The sequence below is a fragment of the Oncorhynchus gorbuscha genome, linkage group LG17 (genome assembly GCF_021184085.1).
Source record: "Oncorhynchus gorbuscha isolate QuinsamMale2020 ecotype Even-year linkage group LG17, OgorEven_v1.0, whole genome shotgun sequence".
Lineage (NCBI taxonomy): Eukaryota > Metazoa > Chordata > Actinopteri > Salmoniformes > Salmonidae > Oncorhynchus > Oncorhynchus gorbuscha.
In genome coordinates this window covers 3844603-3861647 of record NC_060189.1, presented here as the reverse complement: position 1 = coordinate 3861647, position 17045 = coordinate 3844603, and the positions used below count along the sequence as shown (strand labels likewise).

General features: G+C 42.1%; 2 protein-coding genes across 2 annotated transcripts in view; both read left to right on the top strand.

The window, feature by feature from the left end:
* The window catches only part of nin (ninein (GSK3B interacting protein)), an 83491-nt gene extending 76140 nt beyond the window's left edge, over positions 1 to 7351 (top strand). The window contains exons 30-31 of the mRNA XM_046308694.1: positions 6291 to 6413; positions 6662 to 7351. Of these exons, the coding sequence (XP_046164650.1) occupies positions 6291 to 6413; positions 6662 to 6877 (339 nt within the window). The 3' untranslated portion in view covers positions 6878 to 7351. The remainder of the gene's footprint in view (positions 1 to 6290; positions 6414 to 6661) is intronic.
* The window catches only part of LOC124001333 (deubiquitinase DESI2-like), a 1147470-nt gene that overhangs the window by 584597 nt on the left and 545828 nt on the right, over positions 1 to 17045 (top strand). The gene's annotated exons all lie outside the window — the stretch shown is intronic.

Sequence of the window (17045 nt, the reverse complement as noted above, 5' to 3'; positions counted from 1 at the left end):
TACACTCTGATGGGACATGGACCTTCTGATCTGCCTTGATTACACTCTGATGGGACATGGACCTTCTGATCTGCCTTGATTACACTCTGATGGGACATGGACCTTCTGATCTGCCTTGATTACACTCTGATGGGACATGGACCTTCTGATCTGCCTTGATTACACTCTGATGGGACATGGACCTTCTGATCTGCCTTGATTACACTCTGATGGGACCTGGACCTTCTGATCTGCCTTAATTACACTCTGATGGGACCTGGACCACAAACACATTGATTACACTCTGATGGGACCTGGACCTTCTGATCTGCCTTAATTACACTCTGATGGGACATGGACCTTCTGATCTGCCTTGATTACACTCTGATGGGACCTGGACCTTCTGATCTGCCTTGATTACACTCTGATGGGACATGGACCTTCTGATCTGCCTTGATTACACTCTGATGGGACATGGACCTTCTGATCTGCCTTGATTACACTCTGATGGGACCTGGACCTTCTGATCTGCCTTAATTACACTCTGATGGGACCGGAACCACAAACACCTGTCAAAATATCTCCCAGTTTTTACTTTGGGGAATATAAATATTTGATAAGAGAAGTGACAATTGATGTGGCTTTTCTATTCTACCACGATAACAGTTGGGGAATATAAATATATTTTCTATTCTACCTCTATAACAGTTGGAGAATATAAATATATTTCTATTCTACCACTATAACAGTTGGAGAATATACATATACTATTCTACCTCTATAACAGTTGGGGAATATAAATATATATTATATTCTACCTCTATAACAGTTGGAGAATATAAATATATATTATATTCTACCTCTATAACAGTTGGGGAATATAAATATATATTATATTCTACCACTATAACAGTTGGGGAATATAAATATATATTATATTCTACCACTATAACAGTTGAGGAATATAAATATATATTTTCATTCAATATGTTATTATTTTATTTCTGTAGCTGGAACATTTTGTCCTGGTTTCATCACTACATCACCTTCATCACTACACCACCTTCATCACTACACCACCTTCATCACTACCACACCTTCATCACTACCACACCTTCATCACTACCACACCTTCATCACTACACCACCTTCATCACTACACCACCTTCATCACTACACCACCTGCATCACTACACCACCTTCATCACTACACCACCTTCATCACTACACTACCTTCATCACTACCACACCTACATCACTACACTACCTTCATCACTACCACACCTTCATCACTATACTACCTTCTACACTACCTTCATCACTACACTACCTTCATCACTACACCACCTTCATCACTACACCACCTGCATCACTACACCACCTTCATCACTACACCACCTTCTACACTACACCACCTTCATCACTACACCACCTTCATCACTACACCACCTTCATCACTACACCACCTTCATCACTACACCACCTGCATCACTACACCACCTTCATCACTACACCACCTGCATCACTACACCACCTTCTACACTACACCACCTTCATCACTACACCACCTGCATCACTACACCACCTTCTACACTACACCACCTTCTACACTACACCACCTTCATCACTACACCACCTGCATCACTACACCACCTTCATCACTACACCACCTTCATCACTACACCACCTTCATGTTCTCACACGTGTGTGTGCGTGCTCGCACGCGTGTTCACCTTCTGGGTTTGGTGTTTTAGTGTGTGGTTTTTGGGTGCAGTGTTCTTTGATGTAGAGCTAATATATGGTGATCGTAGTCTGGGATGATCGTAGTGTGGGGTGATTATTGTCTGGGTGGGGGGTTATTATAGTCTGGGTGGGGTGATTATAGTCTGGGTGGGGGATGATTATAGTCTGGGTGGGGGTGATTATAGTCTGGGTAGGGGGTGATTATAGTCTGGGTAGGAGGTGATTATAGTCTGGGTGGGGGTGATTATAGTCTGGGTGGGGGATGATTATAGTCTGGGTGGGGGTGATTATAGTCTGGGTGGGGTGATTATAGTCTGGGTGGGGGATGATTATAGTCTGGGTAGGAGGTGATTATAGTCTGGGTGGGGGTGATTATAGTCTGGGTGGGATGATTATAGTCTGGGTGGGGGTGATTATAGTCTGGGTGGGGTGATTATAGTCTGGGTGGGATGATTATAGTCTGGGTGGGGTGATTATAGTCTGGGTGGGGGTGATTATAGTCTGGGTGGGGGTGATTATAGTCTGGGTGGGGGGTGATTATAGTCTGGGTGGGGGTGATTATAGTCTGGGTGGGGGTGATTATAGTCTGGGTAGGGGGTGATTATAGTTTGGGTGGGGGTGATTATAGTCTGGGTGGGGGTGATTATAGTCTGGATGGGGGTGATTATAGTCTGGGTGGGGGATGATTATAGTCTGGGTGGGGGTGATTATAGTCTGGGTGGGGGTGATTATAGTCTGGGTGGGAGGTGATTATAGTCTGGGTGGGGGTGATTATAGTCTGGGTGGGGGGTGATTATAGTCTGGGTAGGGGATGATTATAGTCTGGGTAGGGGGTGATTATAGTCTGGGTGGGGGATGATTATAGTCTGGGTGGGGGATGATTATAGTCTGGGTAGGGGTGATTATAGTCTGGGTAGGGGGTGATTATAGTCTGGGTGGGGGATGATTATAGTCTGGGTGGGGGGTGATTATAGTCTGGGTGGGATGATTATAGTCTGGGTAGGGGATGATTATAGTCTGGGTGGGATGAAGGTACGTGGTGATACTGGACTGTTCATGTGTCTCCTGTTTAATGAAGCAGAACCATCCTCCTCCCTCTGAATAGCAGTAGTCCTTGTCTCTGTCATGGCCTCTCCTAACCTCTGAATAGCAGTAGGCCTTGTCTCTGTCATGGCCTCTCTAACATCTGAATAGCAGTAGGCCATGTCTCTGTCATGGCCTCTCCTCCCTCTGAATAGCAGTAGGCCTTGTCTCTGTCATGGCCTCTCTAACATCTGAATAGCAGTAGTCCTTGTCTCTGTCATGGCCTCTCTAACCTCTGAATAGCAGTAGTCCTTGTCTCTGTCATGGCCTCTCTAACATCTGAATAGCAGTAGTCCTTGTCTCTGTCATGGCCTCTCTAACATCTGAATAGCAGTAGTCCTTGTCTCTGTCATGGCCTCTCTAACATCTGAATAGCAGTAGTCCTTGTCTCTGTCATGGCCTCTCTAACATCTGAATAGCAGTAGTCCTTGTCTCTGTCATGGCCTCTCTAACATCTGAATAGCAGTAGTCCTTGTCTCTGTCATGGCCTCTCTAACATCTGAATAGCAGTAGTCCTTGTCTCTGTCATGGCCTCTCTAACTCTGAATAGCAGTAGGCCTTGTCTCTGTCATGGCCTCTCTAACATCTGAATAGCAGTAGTCCTTGTCTCTGTCATGGCCTCTCTAACCTCTGAATAGCAGTAGTCCTTGTCTCTGTCATGGCCTCTCTAACCTCTGAATAGCAGTAGTCCTTGTCTCTGTCATGGCCTCTCTAACCTCTGAATAGCAGTAGTCCTTGTCTCTGTCATGGCCTCTCCTCCCTCTGAATAGCAGTAGTCCTTGTCTCTGTCATGGCCTCTCCTCCCTCTGAATAGCAGTAGTCCTTGTCTCTGTCATGGCCTCTAACATCTGAATAGCAGTGGTCCTTGTCTCTGTCATGGCCTCTCCTCCCTCTGAATAGCAGTAGTCCTTGTCTCTGTCATGGCCTCTAACATCTGAATAGCAGTAGTCCTTGTCTCTGTCATGGCCTCTCTAACATGTTGAGGTGGTTCCTCCTTTGCTACACTGTGAAGTAATAGCATAATAACCAATTTTAGTTTGTTTTGCTATAGTCTAGTCATCTAACTGTTTAGCCCTGTTCTCAGATTGCCCTGTTCTCAGTCCTTCAGTTGTCCCAGACAGAGGGGACTATTTAAAGCTGCGCTAATTGCATAGCCCTGCCTTTAGAAGCTTCATGTATTAGAGGACTGGATGGAGGGGTGAGCCCTGGTGAAGTGTACCTACCTTCTCTCTCCAGGGTGCTGCAATGCCAGAACCGAGGGCCGCTCATGCAGACAGCTACCGGAGGATTGGTGGACTCTGACAGACAGCAAGCAACTTGGCAGCTTCTCACAACCCAGGCCCCACGTTCCCCCCAGTCCTCCAAACCTAACCCCAAGCCCCCTGCCTGATGCATCCTAACCCCCAAATCCTCTGTCCGTCCTCTCACATCCTTCAAGACCCCCCAGTCTTCCTTTCTCTCAGTCCTCTTCATCAATGCCCCTCCAAACCTTTCTCTCTGTCCGTCCTTCTCACATCAACTAACCCCGGCCCCATCCAGTCCTCCTTTCTCTCTGTCCGTCCTTCTCACATCAACTAACCCCGGCCCCATCCAGTCTTCCTTTCTCTCTGTCCGTCCTTCTCACATCAACTAACCCCAGCCCCACCCAATCCTCCAAGTCTCCATTTCCTGTCCCCTGACCTCGTCCCCCTGCCCCACTTATGCTTGAAGCACTGGAAGAAATAAATCAGAGTGTTACGGTACAGTGGACAGTGATTGGAATGGGATGTGAGAACTACTTCACCGTAAGGGCATGAATGTGTAACGATGGTATGCTGCCACTAGGTGGCAGTGTACCAGCGTAAAACAGGGTAGTCCTTTGTTATTTTCCTCAGATCAAAGGGCTTTCTGAAACGACTTGAGCTCCGTAACAGTAGGTGAACTACAACGAACTAGATCCATTAAATATACTCCGATTTGCAGTAGATTCCTTTATTTAACCAGGCAATTCAGTTAAGAACTCATTCTTAATTTAGTTTCAACAGAATGTATTATTGGACATATTTTTCCAGACCTGCATATTGATATTTAACATTTTTAAAAACGATAGTTTTTTGTTTTTATCTTTTTATTTATTTATTTTATTTATTTTACCTTTATTTAACCAGGCAAGTCAGTTAAGAACTAATTCTTATTTTGAATGACGGCCTACCGGGAACAGTGGGTTTAACTGCCTTGTTCAGGGGCAGAACGACAGATGTTTACCTTGTCGGCTCGGGGATTCGATCTTGCAACCTTCCGGTTACTAGTCCAACGTTCTTGCGGTACCGGTTGAGTTACCAACGGTAATGAACTCAACAATAGTTTGTTTGATATAGTAAACAAATGGGAAACATTTTCATTGTAATTATGCAAATGTTTTGATTCCTGTTCTTCCATCAGTTTTATTATGTTCACGTATCACTTCCTGTTTACTGTAGAAGCTCAGATAAGAAGTCTCAGGGTCTTCAGAAGTCAAGATTATATTCTCTATTGCGCTGTGTGTGTTTGACTTTTTACGTTTATGATTCTTTTGTAGATTGTATTTTAAGTTTCTGGATCAAATAATTTTATATTTATATATTAGTTTTTGTGTTTTTAAAAAAAATCTATTTATTTAGCTGTGATGTCACTTTGTAATAAATGCGGTACAATGTATTTCACCGGAGGAGAATCAAGACCTAATAAAGCATCTAGTTTCATGGGGGTTTTTGTGTTCAGCGGCCTTCTTCCTTGGTGTTATATACCACAGGATCTGATGGTATCCTCTCTCAGATGTTATCTTGACACATCTTTGCTATTGTAAGAATAGATTACCACATAGAACACAATCATTTAATGATTATTTACAGAATATTAATCAGCTATGAGTATTTACAGAATATTAATCAGCTATGAGTATTTACAGAATATTAATCAGCTATTAGTATTTACAGAATATTAATCAGCTATGAGTATTTACAGAATATTAATCAGCTATGAGTATTTACAGAATATTAATCAGCTATTAGTATTTACAGAATATTAATCAGCTATGAGTATTTACAGCATATTAATCAGCTATGAGTATTTTGCAGTACATACAGCCCATACATATATAGTGTTTTAAAAATGATTTCCTAATTAATTAAACCGTGTATTTATTTATTTTTCTTTCCTTTTTTAACATGTCAGATGATATGTAAAAGATAAATAAAGACAAAGATGGTTATAATATATAAGATGGTTATAAAGATAAATAAAGATAAAGATGGTTATAATATATAAGATGGTTATAAAGATAAATAAAGATAAAGATGGTTATAATATATAAGATGGTTATACCCTAAACACGTGGCAGAACTAAAGGATATCAAGCAAGTTGCTGTAAATGACACAAGTGATTTAAGGCCACAGATCATTTCCTACATTCTCTACATCGGAGCCTAATACCCCGTCTCATCTGTGTACCTCTTCTCCGTCACCAGAACGAGAGGGCGACGATGATGATGATGATGATGAAGATGGAGGAACGTATGAGGGAGATAGAGCTGTCTCTGCATAACGTCAAGCTGCTGCTCAAGGAGAAGGTCTGCCAACTCAAAGATCAGGTACACTTGTTATCGATGTGTTTCTTCCTTTTAATATCAAGAAAAGGTTTCCTGTAATCTCAACAGTCTTATTTCTACGTTAATCAGTTTGCTGTAAGAATTTGTTTTACTGGTGAAGTTTGTTAACAGCAAACACACGTCTCTGGGACAACGACAAAGGAAATAATTGTATTGAAAGGTATAGACTATATATATATACACAGTACCAGGGTGAGGTTGTTTAGGTTCCCTCTCCGGTCTGTCTCCAGCTCCACAAGAACGGCAAAGCTGATTCGTTGATCAAGGACCTGTACGTGGAGAACGCCCAGCTGCTGAAGGCCTTGGAGATGACCGAGCGGAGACAGAAAGTAGCAGAGAAGAAGAACTATCTACTGGAAGAGAAGATCTCCAGCCTCAACAAGATAGTCAGAGACCTAAGCCCCTCACCCCTACCCACAATGCCCTACCATTTCACCTGTTCCTAATACTACACTTTGATCCCTCACCCCAGTAGCTGGAAGGAACATGGATCTAATACTACACTTTGACCCCTCACCCCAGTAGCTGGAAGGAACATGGATCTAATACTACACTTTGACCCCTGATCCCAGTAGCTGGACGGAACATGGATCTAATACTACAGTTTGACCCCTCACCCCAGTAGCTGGAAGGAACATGGATCTAATACTACACTTTGACCCCTCACCCCAGTAGCTGGAAGGAACATGGATCTAATACTACACTTTGACACCTCACCCCAGTAGCTGGACGGAACATGGATCTAATACTACACTTTGACCCCTGATCCCAGTAGCTGGACAGAACATGGATCTAATACTACACTTTGACCCCTGACCCCAGTAGCTGGACAGAACATGGAACTAATACTACACTTTGACCCCTGACCCCAGTAGCTGGACAGAACATGGAACTCGAGTGTTACATTCACATTTGAGCCCCTAACCCCAGTCCTCTTCCCCAGCTGGACAGAACATGGAACTCTCAGTCCTCCCTACTACTAACTTTGAGCCCCTTAACCCTCAGTCCTCCCTACAGAACAGCTGAGCCCCTTAACCCTCAGTCCTCCCTACATAACAGCTGAGCCCCTTAACCCTCAGTCCTCCCCTACTTCCCCTTAACCCTCAGTCCTCCCTACTACTAACAGCTGAGCCCCTTAACCCTCAGTCCTCCCTACTACTAACAGCTGAGCCCCTTAACCCTCAGTCCTCCCTACTACTAACAGCTGAGCCCCTTAACCCTCAGTCCTCCCTACTACTAACAGCTGAACCCCTTAACCCTCAGTCCTCCCTACTACTAACAGCTGAGCCCCTTAACCCTCAGTCCTCCCTACTACTAACAGCTGAGCCCCTAAACCCTCAGTCCTCCCTACTACTAACAGCTGAGCCCCTAAACCCTCAGTCCTCTCTACTACTAACAGCTGAGCCCCTTAACCCTCAGTCCTCCCTACTACTAACAACTGAGCCCCTTAACCCTCAGTCCTCCCTACTACTAACAGCTGAGCCCCTAAACCTTCAGTCCTCCCTACTACTAACAGCTGAGCCCCTTAACCCTCAGTCCTCCCTACTACTAACAGCTGAGCCCCTTAACCCTCAGTCCTCCCTACTACTAACAGCTGAGCCCCTTAACCCTCAGTCCTCCCTACTACTAACAGCTGAGCCCCTTAACCCTCAGTCCTCCCTACTACTAACAGCTGAGCCCCTTAACCCTCAGTCCTCCCTACTACTAACAGCTGAGCCCCTTAACCCTCAGTCCTCCCTACTACTAACAGCTGAGCCCCTTAACCCTCAGTCCTCCCTACTACTAACAGCTGAGCCCCTTAACCCTCAGTCCTCCCTACTACTAACAGCTGAGCCCCTAAACCCTCAGTCCTCCCTACTACTAACAGCTGAGCCCCTAAACCCTCAGTCCTCTCTACTACTAACAGCAAGCCCCTAACCCTCAGTCCCTACTACTAACAACTGAGCCCCTTAACCCTCAGTCCTCCCTACTACTAACAGCTGAGCCCCTAAACCTTCAGTCCTCCCTACTACTAACAGCTGAGCCCCTAAACCCTCAGTCCTCCCTACTACTAACAGCTGAGCCCCTTAACTCCCAGTCCTCCCTACTACTAACAGCTGAGCCCCTTAACCCTCAGTCCTCAGTCCAGACCTCTACCCTACTGTCATACCCAACCACCAAGACTACTGTCTATGGTGACCTCTACCCTACTGTCATACCCAACCACCAAGACCACTGTCTATGGTGACCTCTACCCTACTGCCATACCCCGAACACCAAGACTACTGTCTATGGTGACCTCTACCCTACTGCCATACCCAACCACCAAGACTACTGTCTATGGTGACCTCTACCCTACTGTCATACCCAAACACCAAGACTACTGTCTATGGTGACCTCTACCCTACTGTCATACCCCGAACACCAAGACTACTGTCTATGGTGACCTCTACCCTACTGTCATACCCAACCACCAAGACTACTGTCTATGGTGACCTCTACCCTACTGTCATACCCCGAACACCAAGACTACTGTCTATGGTGACCTCTACCCTACTGTCATACCCCGAACACCAAAGTAGTCGCCAAAGTACCGGAGCACTAAGTTGATCACAAAAGTTGTCACGGATGAAGTTTTCTTTTTACCATGACACTAAACCACTGTACCAGAGAACATTCCTGATACTGAAGTGCACTTCAGGGTTGGGGGTCAATTCCATTTCAGTTACAATCAATTCAGGAAGTAAACCAAATTCCAATTCCACATTTTCCTAATTGAAAAGCATTGAAAGAGATTTGGAATGTCAGTGTACTCTCTGAATTTATTGGAATTGAAATGGAATTGATCCCAACCCTGATACAATTGAAATGGAATTGATCCCAACCCTGATACAATTGGTTGTCTGAGAGATTTTAAGCTCCCTGTTCAACACTATGGGAATCAATACTGTCACTTTTCAGTTATTATAGCCGGATAAACAGGGTTTAATATGTGAATTTAAATGCACAATAAATGGTATAATCATGTATACAAACCACTTTGTAAATTGAATAAACTGTGTGTGTTTTGTAACATATGGTTGTTAGTGTCACCAGTTTTATGTAACAGACAGAAAGGGAAGTATTGTGTCCAAAGTTATGTACTTGTTATGCCTTGTTCAGGTGGCAGAACGACAGATTTGTACCTTGTCAGCTCGGGGATTTGAACAGGCAACCTTTCGGTTACTAGTCCATCACTCTAACCGCTAGGCTACCCTGCTGCCTCTACACTCTAACCGCTAGGCTACCCTGCCGCCTCTACACTCTAACCGCTAGGCTACCCTGCCACCTCTACACTCTAACCGCTAGGCTACCCTGCCTCCTCTACACTCTAACCACTAGGCTACCCTGCCACCTCTACACTCTAACCGCTAGGCTACCCTGCCACCTCTACACTCTAACCGCTAGGCTACCCTGCCACCTCTACACTCTAACCGCTAGGCTACCCTGCCACCTCTACACTCTAACCGCTAGGCTACCCTGCCACCTCTACACTCTAACCGCTAGGCTACCCTGCCGCCCCACATACTACTTATGTGAATGGAATAAAGGGTATTTCAACTGCTGCAATAACAGATACTTGGCTAAAGGGCTCATTCCCGGATAAGGATATTGACATTGCTGATTACAACATCATCATTACAACATATGTGAAATCAACTCTTGTGGCATCCCCCCAAAAATGTCCGATTTTGGATATAGATGTGGCCATAAGCCAAAATACAATTTTTGGACCTTATCCCCCCCAAGAAAAACTGACTCTGTAACTGAGTGACAGTATTTCAGGCTATTGAGAAATAGATGCACTTCCTCAATAACGAAATCTGAATCGAGAAATTGAAATCTAGAAATATAAATATAGAATCTGAATCTAGAAATCTACATCTAGAAATCTGAATCTAGACCAATAAATCTAGAAATCTAAATCTAGAAATCTGGATCTAGAAAGATACATTTAGAAATCTAAATCTAGAACTCTGAATCTAGAAATCTAAATCTAGAAAGATCAATCTAGAAATCTAAATCTAGAAATTGACATCTAGAATCTAAATCTAGAAATCTCAATCTAGAAAGAAAGATCAATCTAGAAATCTAGCTACTTTATAAGTTCTATCTCAGATTGTTGGTGATTGCTCAGTATTTTGGAATAACGTTAATGCACTGAAGTGTGGAAAATCCTCTGCCTTCCCTGCCAAAGCAAGTTGTGCCAAACTCTGGCATCATCACTGAGAAAAAATGAGAAGTGACGCTTTTAATCAGCATTTTATCTCGCCAGGCATTTTATTTGAAAGAAATGGTGGTTTAACTGACCCTGGTCACAGCCAGTCGATTGCCTGCCCTGATTATGGAATCATTAACATGTATTTTTAACCTTAAAATTAGTTCTGGTACCATCATGGGCATTAATATGGAGTTGGTCCCCCCCTTTGCTGCTATAACAGCCTCCACTTTTCTGGGAAGGCTTTCCACTAGATGTTGGAACATTGCTGCGGGGACTTGCTTCCATTCAGCCACGAGCATTAGTGAGGTCGGGCACTGATGTTGGGCGATTGGCAATCGACGATCCAATTCATCCCTAAGGTGTTCGATGCGGGTGAGGTCAGAACTCTGTCCAGGCCCGTCAAGTTTTTCCACACCAATCTCGACAAGACATTTCTGTATGGACCTTGCTTTGTCATGCTGATACAAGAAAGGGCCTTTCCCAAACTGTTGCCACAAAGTAAGAAGCACAGAATCATCTAGAATGTCAGTGTATGCTGTAGCGTTACGATTTCCCTTCACTGGAATAAGGGGCCCGAACCATAAAAAACAGCCCCAGACCATTATTCCTCCTCCACCAAACTTTACAGTTGACACTATGCATTGTGGCAGGTAGCGTTCTCCTGGCATCTGCCAAACCCAGATGCGTCTGTCAGACTGCCAGATGGTGAAGCGTGATTCATCACTCCAGAGAACGTGTTTCCACTGCTCCAGAGTCCAATGGCGGCGAGCTTTACACCACTCCAGCCGACGCTTGGTATTGCGCATGGGGACCTTAGGCTTGTGTGCGGCTGCTCGGCCATGGAAACTCATTTCATGAAGCTCCCGATAAACAGTTATTGTGCTGACGTTGCTTCCAGAGGAAGTTTGGAACTCTGTAGTGAGTGTTGCAACCGAGGACAGACTATTTTTATGCGCTTCAGCACTCAGTGGTCCTGTTCTGAGAGCTTGTGTGGCCTACCACTTCGCGGCTGAGCCGTTGTTGCTCCTCGACATTTCCACTTCACAATGACAACACTTACAGTTGACCGGGGCAGCTCTAGCAGGGCAGACATTTGACGAAATGACTTGTTGGAAAGGTGGCATCCTATGACGGTGCCATGTTGAATGTTACTGAACTCTTCAGTAAAGCCATTCTACTGCTAATGTTTGTCTATGCAGATTGCATGGCTGTGTGCTTGATTTATACACCCGTCAGCAATTATACACCTGTAGCCGAATCCACTAATTTGAGGGGTGTTTCCACATACTTTTATATATGCACATATATATACATATATATATATATATACACATATACATATATATACACATATACATATATAGACCTATATATATATACACATATATATATACACATATATATACACATATACATATATACACCTATATATATATACACACATATATATACACATGTATATACACATATACATATATATACACACATATATATATACACATATATATACACATATATACACATATGTATCCACATATATATACACATACACATATATATACACATGTATATACACATATACATATATATACACATATATATACATATATATACATACACATATATATACACACATATACATAGACATATATATACACATATACATATATACACATGTATATACACATATACATATATATACACATATATATACATATATATATACATACACATATATATACACACATATACATAGACATATATATACACATATACATATATATACACATGTATATACACATATACATATATATACACATATATATACATATATATATACATACACATATACATACACATATGTATCCACATATATATACACATACACATATATATACACATGTATATACACATATACATATATATACACATATATATACATATATATATACATACACATATACATACACATATGTATCCACATATATATACACATACACATATATATACACATATACATATATATACACATATATATACATACACATATATATACACACATATACATAGACATATATATACACATATACATATATATACACATGTATATACACATATACATATATATGGTCCTTATATAGCTCAGTTGGTAGAGCATGGCACATATGTATACACATATGTATCCACATATATATACATGTATGCACACATGACTGTATACACATATATATACATATATAAATGGCATATATTATTATTATATACACACATATACATAGACATATATATACACATATACATATATATACACATGTATATACACATATACATATATATACACATATATATACATATATATATATACACATATACATACACATATGTATACACATATATATACACATAGACATATATATACACATATACATATATATACACATATACATATACATATATACACACATATACATAGACATATATATACACATATACATAGACATATATATACACATATACATATATATACATATACATATATACACATATATATAGACATATATATACATATACATATACATACACATATACATACACATATGTATCCACATATATATACACATATACATATATACACATATACATATATACACATATACATAGACATATATATACACATATACATAGACATATATATACACATATACATATATACACATATACATATACACACTACCGTTCAAAAGTTGAGTCACTTAGAAATGTCCTTGTTTTTTAAAGAAAAGCACATTTTGTGTCCATTTAAATAACATCAAATTGATCAGAAATACAGTGTAGACATTGTTAATGTTGTAAATGACTGTTGTAGCTGGAAACGGCTGGTTTTTAATGGAATATCTACATAGGCGTACAGAGGCCCATTATCAGCAACCATCACTCCTGTGTTCCAATGGCATGTTGTGTTAGCTAATCCAAGTTGATCATTTTCAAAGTCTAATTGATCATTAGGAACTCTTTTGCAATGATGTTAGCACAGCTGAAAACTGATTAAAAAAGCAATAAAACTGGCCTTTAGACTCGTTGAGTACATGGAGCATCAGCATTTGTGGGTTCGATTGCAGGCTCAAAATAGCCAGAAACAAAGGCCTTTCTTCTGAAACTCATCAGTCTATTCTTGTTCTGAGAAATTAAGGCCATTCGATGCCAGAAATTGACAAGAAAATTAAGATCTCGTAAAACCTTGTGTACTACTCCTTTCACAGAACAGTGCAAACGGTCTCTCACCAGAATAGAAAGAGGAGTGGGAGGCCCCGGTGCACAACTGAGCAAGAGGACAAGTACATTAGAATGTCTAGTTTGAGAAACAGAAGCCTCACAATTCCTCAACAGGCAGCTTCATTAAATAGTACCCGCAAAACACCAGTCTCAACATCAAGAGAGGCGACTCTGGGATGCTGGCCTTCAAGGCAGAGTTCCTCTGTCCAGTGTCTGTGTTCTTTTGCCCATCTTAATATTTTATTGGTATTGGCCATATGGCTTTTCCTTTGCAACATGTTTTTCAACCACTCCCCAAATTTCCTGTTAACAAACTATAGTTTTGGCAAGTCGGTTAGGACATCTACTTTGTGTATGACACAAGTAATTTGTCCAACAATTGTTTACAGACAAAGTATTTCACTTATAATTCACTGTATCACAATTCCAGTGGGTTGGACATTTCCAGAAAATTATGTCATGGCTTTAGAAGCTTCTGATGAGCTAATTGACATCATTTGAGTCAATTGGAGGTGTACCTGTGGATGTATTTCAAGGCCTACCTTCAAAAAGCATTCTGTCTCCTAGAGATCAATCCCGGAACAACAGAAAAGGACTTTGTGAAGATGCTGGAGGAAACAGGTACAAAAGTATCTATATCCACAGTAAAACTAGTCCTATATCGACATAACCTGAAAGGCCGCTCAGCAAGGAAGAAGCCACTGCTCCAAAACCGCCATAAAAAAGCCAGACTACGGTTTGCAACTGCACATGAGGACAAAGATTGTACTTTTTGGAGAAATGTCCTTTTGTCTGATGAAACAAAAATAGAACTGTTCGGCCATAATGACCATCGTTATGTTTGGAGGAAAAAGGGGGGAGCTTGTAAGCCGAAGAACACCATCCCAACCGTGAAGCATGGGGGTGGCAGTATCATGTTGTGGGGTGCTTTGCTGTAGGAGGGACTGGTGCACTTCCCAAAATAGATGGCATCATGAGGAATGGGAAAATTGGTGGATATATTGAAGCAACATCTCAAGACATCCGTCAGGAAGTTAAAGCTTGGTCGCAAATGGGTCTTCCGAATGGACAATGACCCCAAGCATACTTCCAAAGTTGTGGCAAAATAGCTTAAGAACAACAAAGTCAAGGTATTTGAGTGGCCATCACAAAGCCCTGACCTCAATCCTATAGAAAATGTGTGGGCAGAACTTTAAAAGCGTGGCCTACTAACCTGACTCAGCAACTGTTCTGCCTGCGGAAATGGAAGCCTTGTCCTGTTCACCGGACGTGCTACCTGTCCCAGACCTGCTGTTTTCAACTCTCTAAAGACAGCAGGAGTGGTAGAGATACTCTGAATGATCTGCTATGAAAAGCCAACTGACATTTACTCCTGAGGTGCTGACCTGTTGCACCCTCTACAACCACTGTGATTATTATTATTTGACCCTGCTGGTCATCTATGAACATTTGAACATCTTGGCCATGTTCTGTTATAATCTCCACCCGGCACAGCCAGAAGAGGACTGGCCACCCCTCATAGCCTGGTTCCTCTCTAGGTTTCTTCCTAGGTTCTGGCCTTTCTAGGGAGTTTTTCTTAGCCACCGTGCTTCTACACCTGCATTGCTTGCTGTTTGGGGTTTTAGTCTGGGTTTATGTACAGGAGATAGACCCCTGCCTCACTACAGAAACAGGAGATAGACCCCTGCCTCACTACAGAAACAGGAGGTAGACCCCTGCCTCACTACAGAAACAGGAGGTAGACCCCTGCTCCTATGAGCCGTTCTCATCAAGCTGCCTCACTACAGAAACACTCTTGTTTTTTTCTATATCAAATTGGCACTCATGTCAGATTACTATGGAGGCAGATTACTATGGGGACAGATTACTATGGAGGACAGATTACTATGGAGACAGATTACTATGGAGGCAGATTACTATGGAGACAGATTACTATGGAGACAGATTACCATGGGGACATATTTCTATGGAGACAGATTACTATGGAGACAGATTACCATGGGGACATATTACTATGGAGACAGATTACTATGGAGACAGATTACCATGGGGACATATTACTATGGAGACAGATTACTATGGGCACAGATTACTATGGAGACAGATTACTATGGGCACAGATTACTATGGAGACAGATTACTATGGAGACAGATTACCATGGGGACATATTACTATGGAGACAGATTACTATGGGGACAGATTACTATGGAGACATTACTATGGAGACATTACTATGGAGACAGATTACTATGAAGACATTACTATGGAGACAGATTACCATGGGGACAGATTACTATGGAGACAGATTACTATGGAGACATTATTTGGACATGCAAGCCATGTTATAAAAATGCTTCTAGTCTATTTCATCATAGATCATGCTCAGTAAAATGTGTGAGAGCTTGGGAATCAAATCCCATATCGGCTGCTATCTGAACAGGTCTATCGAACAATCTTCTTGGGCCACTAAAACTAGAACTATTTTGACAATCGGATTGGTCCCCTCTACCACACGGAACCCCAATAATCTACAGACGGAAACGCACGGGGGGGGTGGCTAAAAACAGACCTCCATCCTATGATAGCTTGCTACCGATGGCCTGGCTAGCTGTCTGAATCGCCGTGACCCCCAACCAACCTCTCTACTCACTGGACCCTTTTGATCACTCGACTAAGCATGCCTCTCCTTAATGTCAATATGCCTTGTCCATTGCTGTTCTGGTTAGTGTTTATTGGCTTATTTCACTGTAGAGCCTCTAGCCCTGCTCATTATACCTTATCCAACCCTTCAGTTCCACCACCCACACATGCAATGACATCACTTGGTTTTGATGATGTTTCTAGAGACAATATCTCTTACATCATCACTTAATACCTAGGTTTATCTCCACTATATTCACATCCTACCTTTGTCTGTAAATTATACCTTGAATCTATTTTATCGCCCCCCAGAAACCTCCTTTTACTCTCTGCTCCAGACGTTCTAGACGACCAATTCTTATTGCTTTTAGCCGTATCCTTATCCTACTCCTCCTCTGTTCCTCTGGTGATGTAGAGGTGAATCCAGGCCCTGCAGTGCCTAGCTCCACTCCTATTCCCC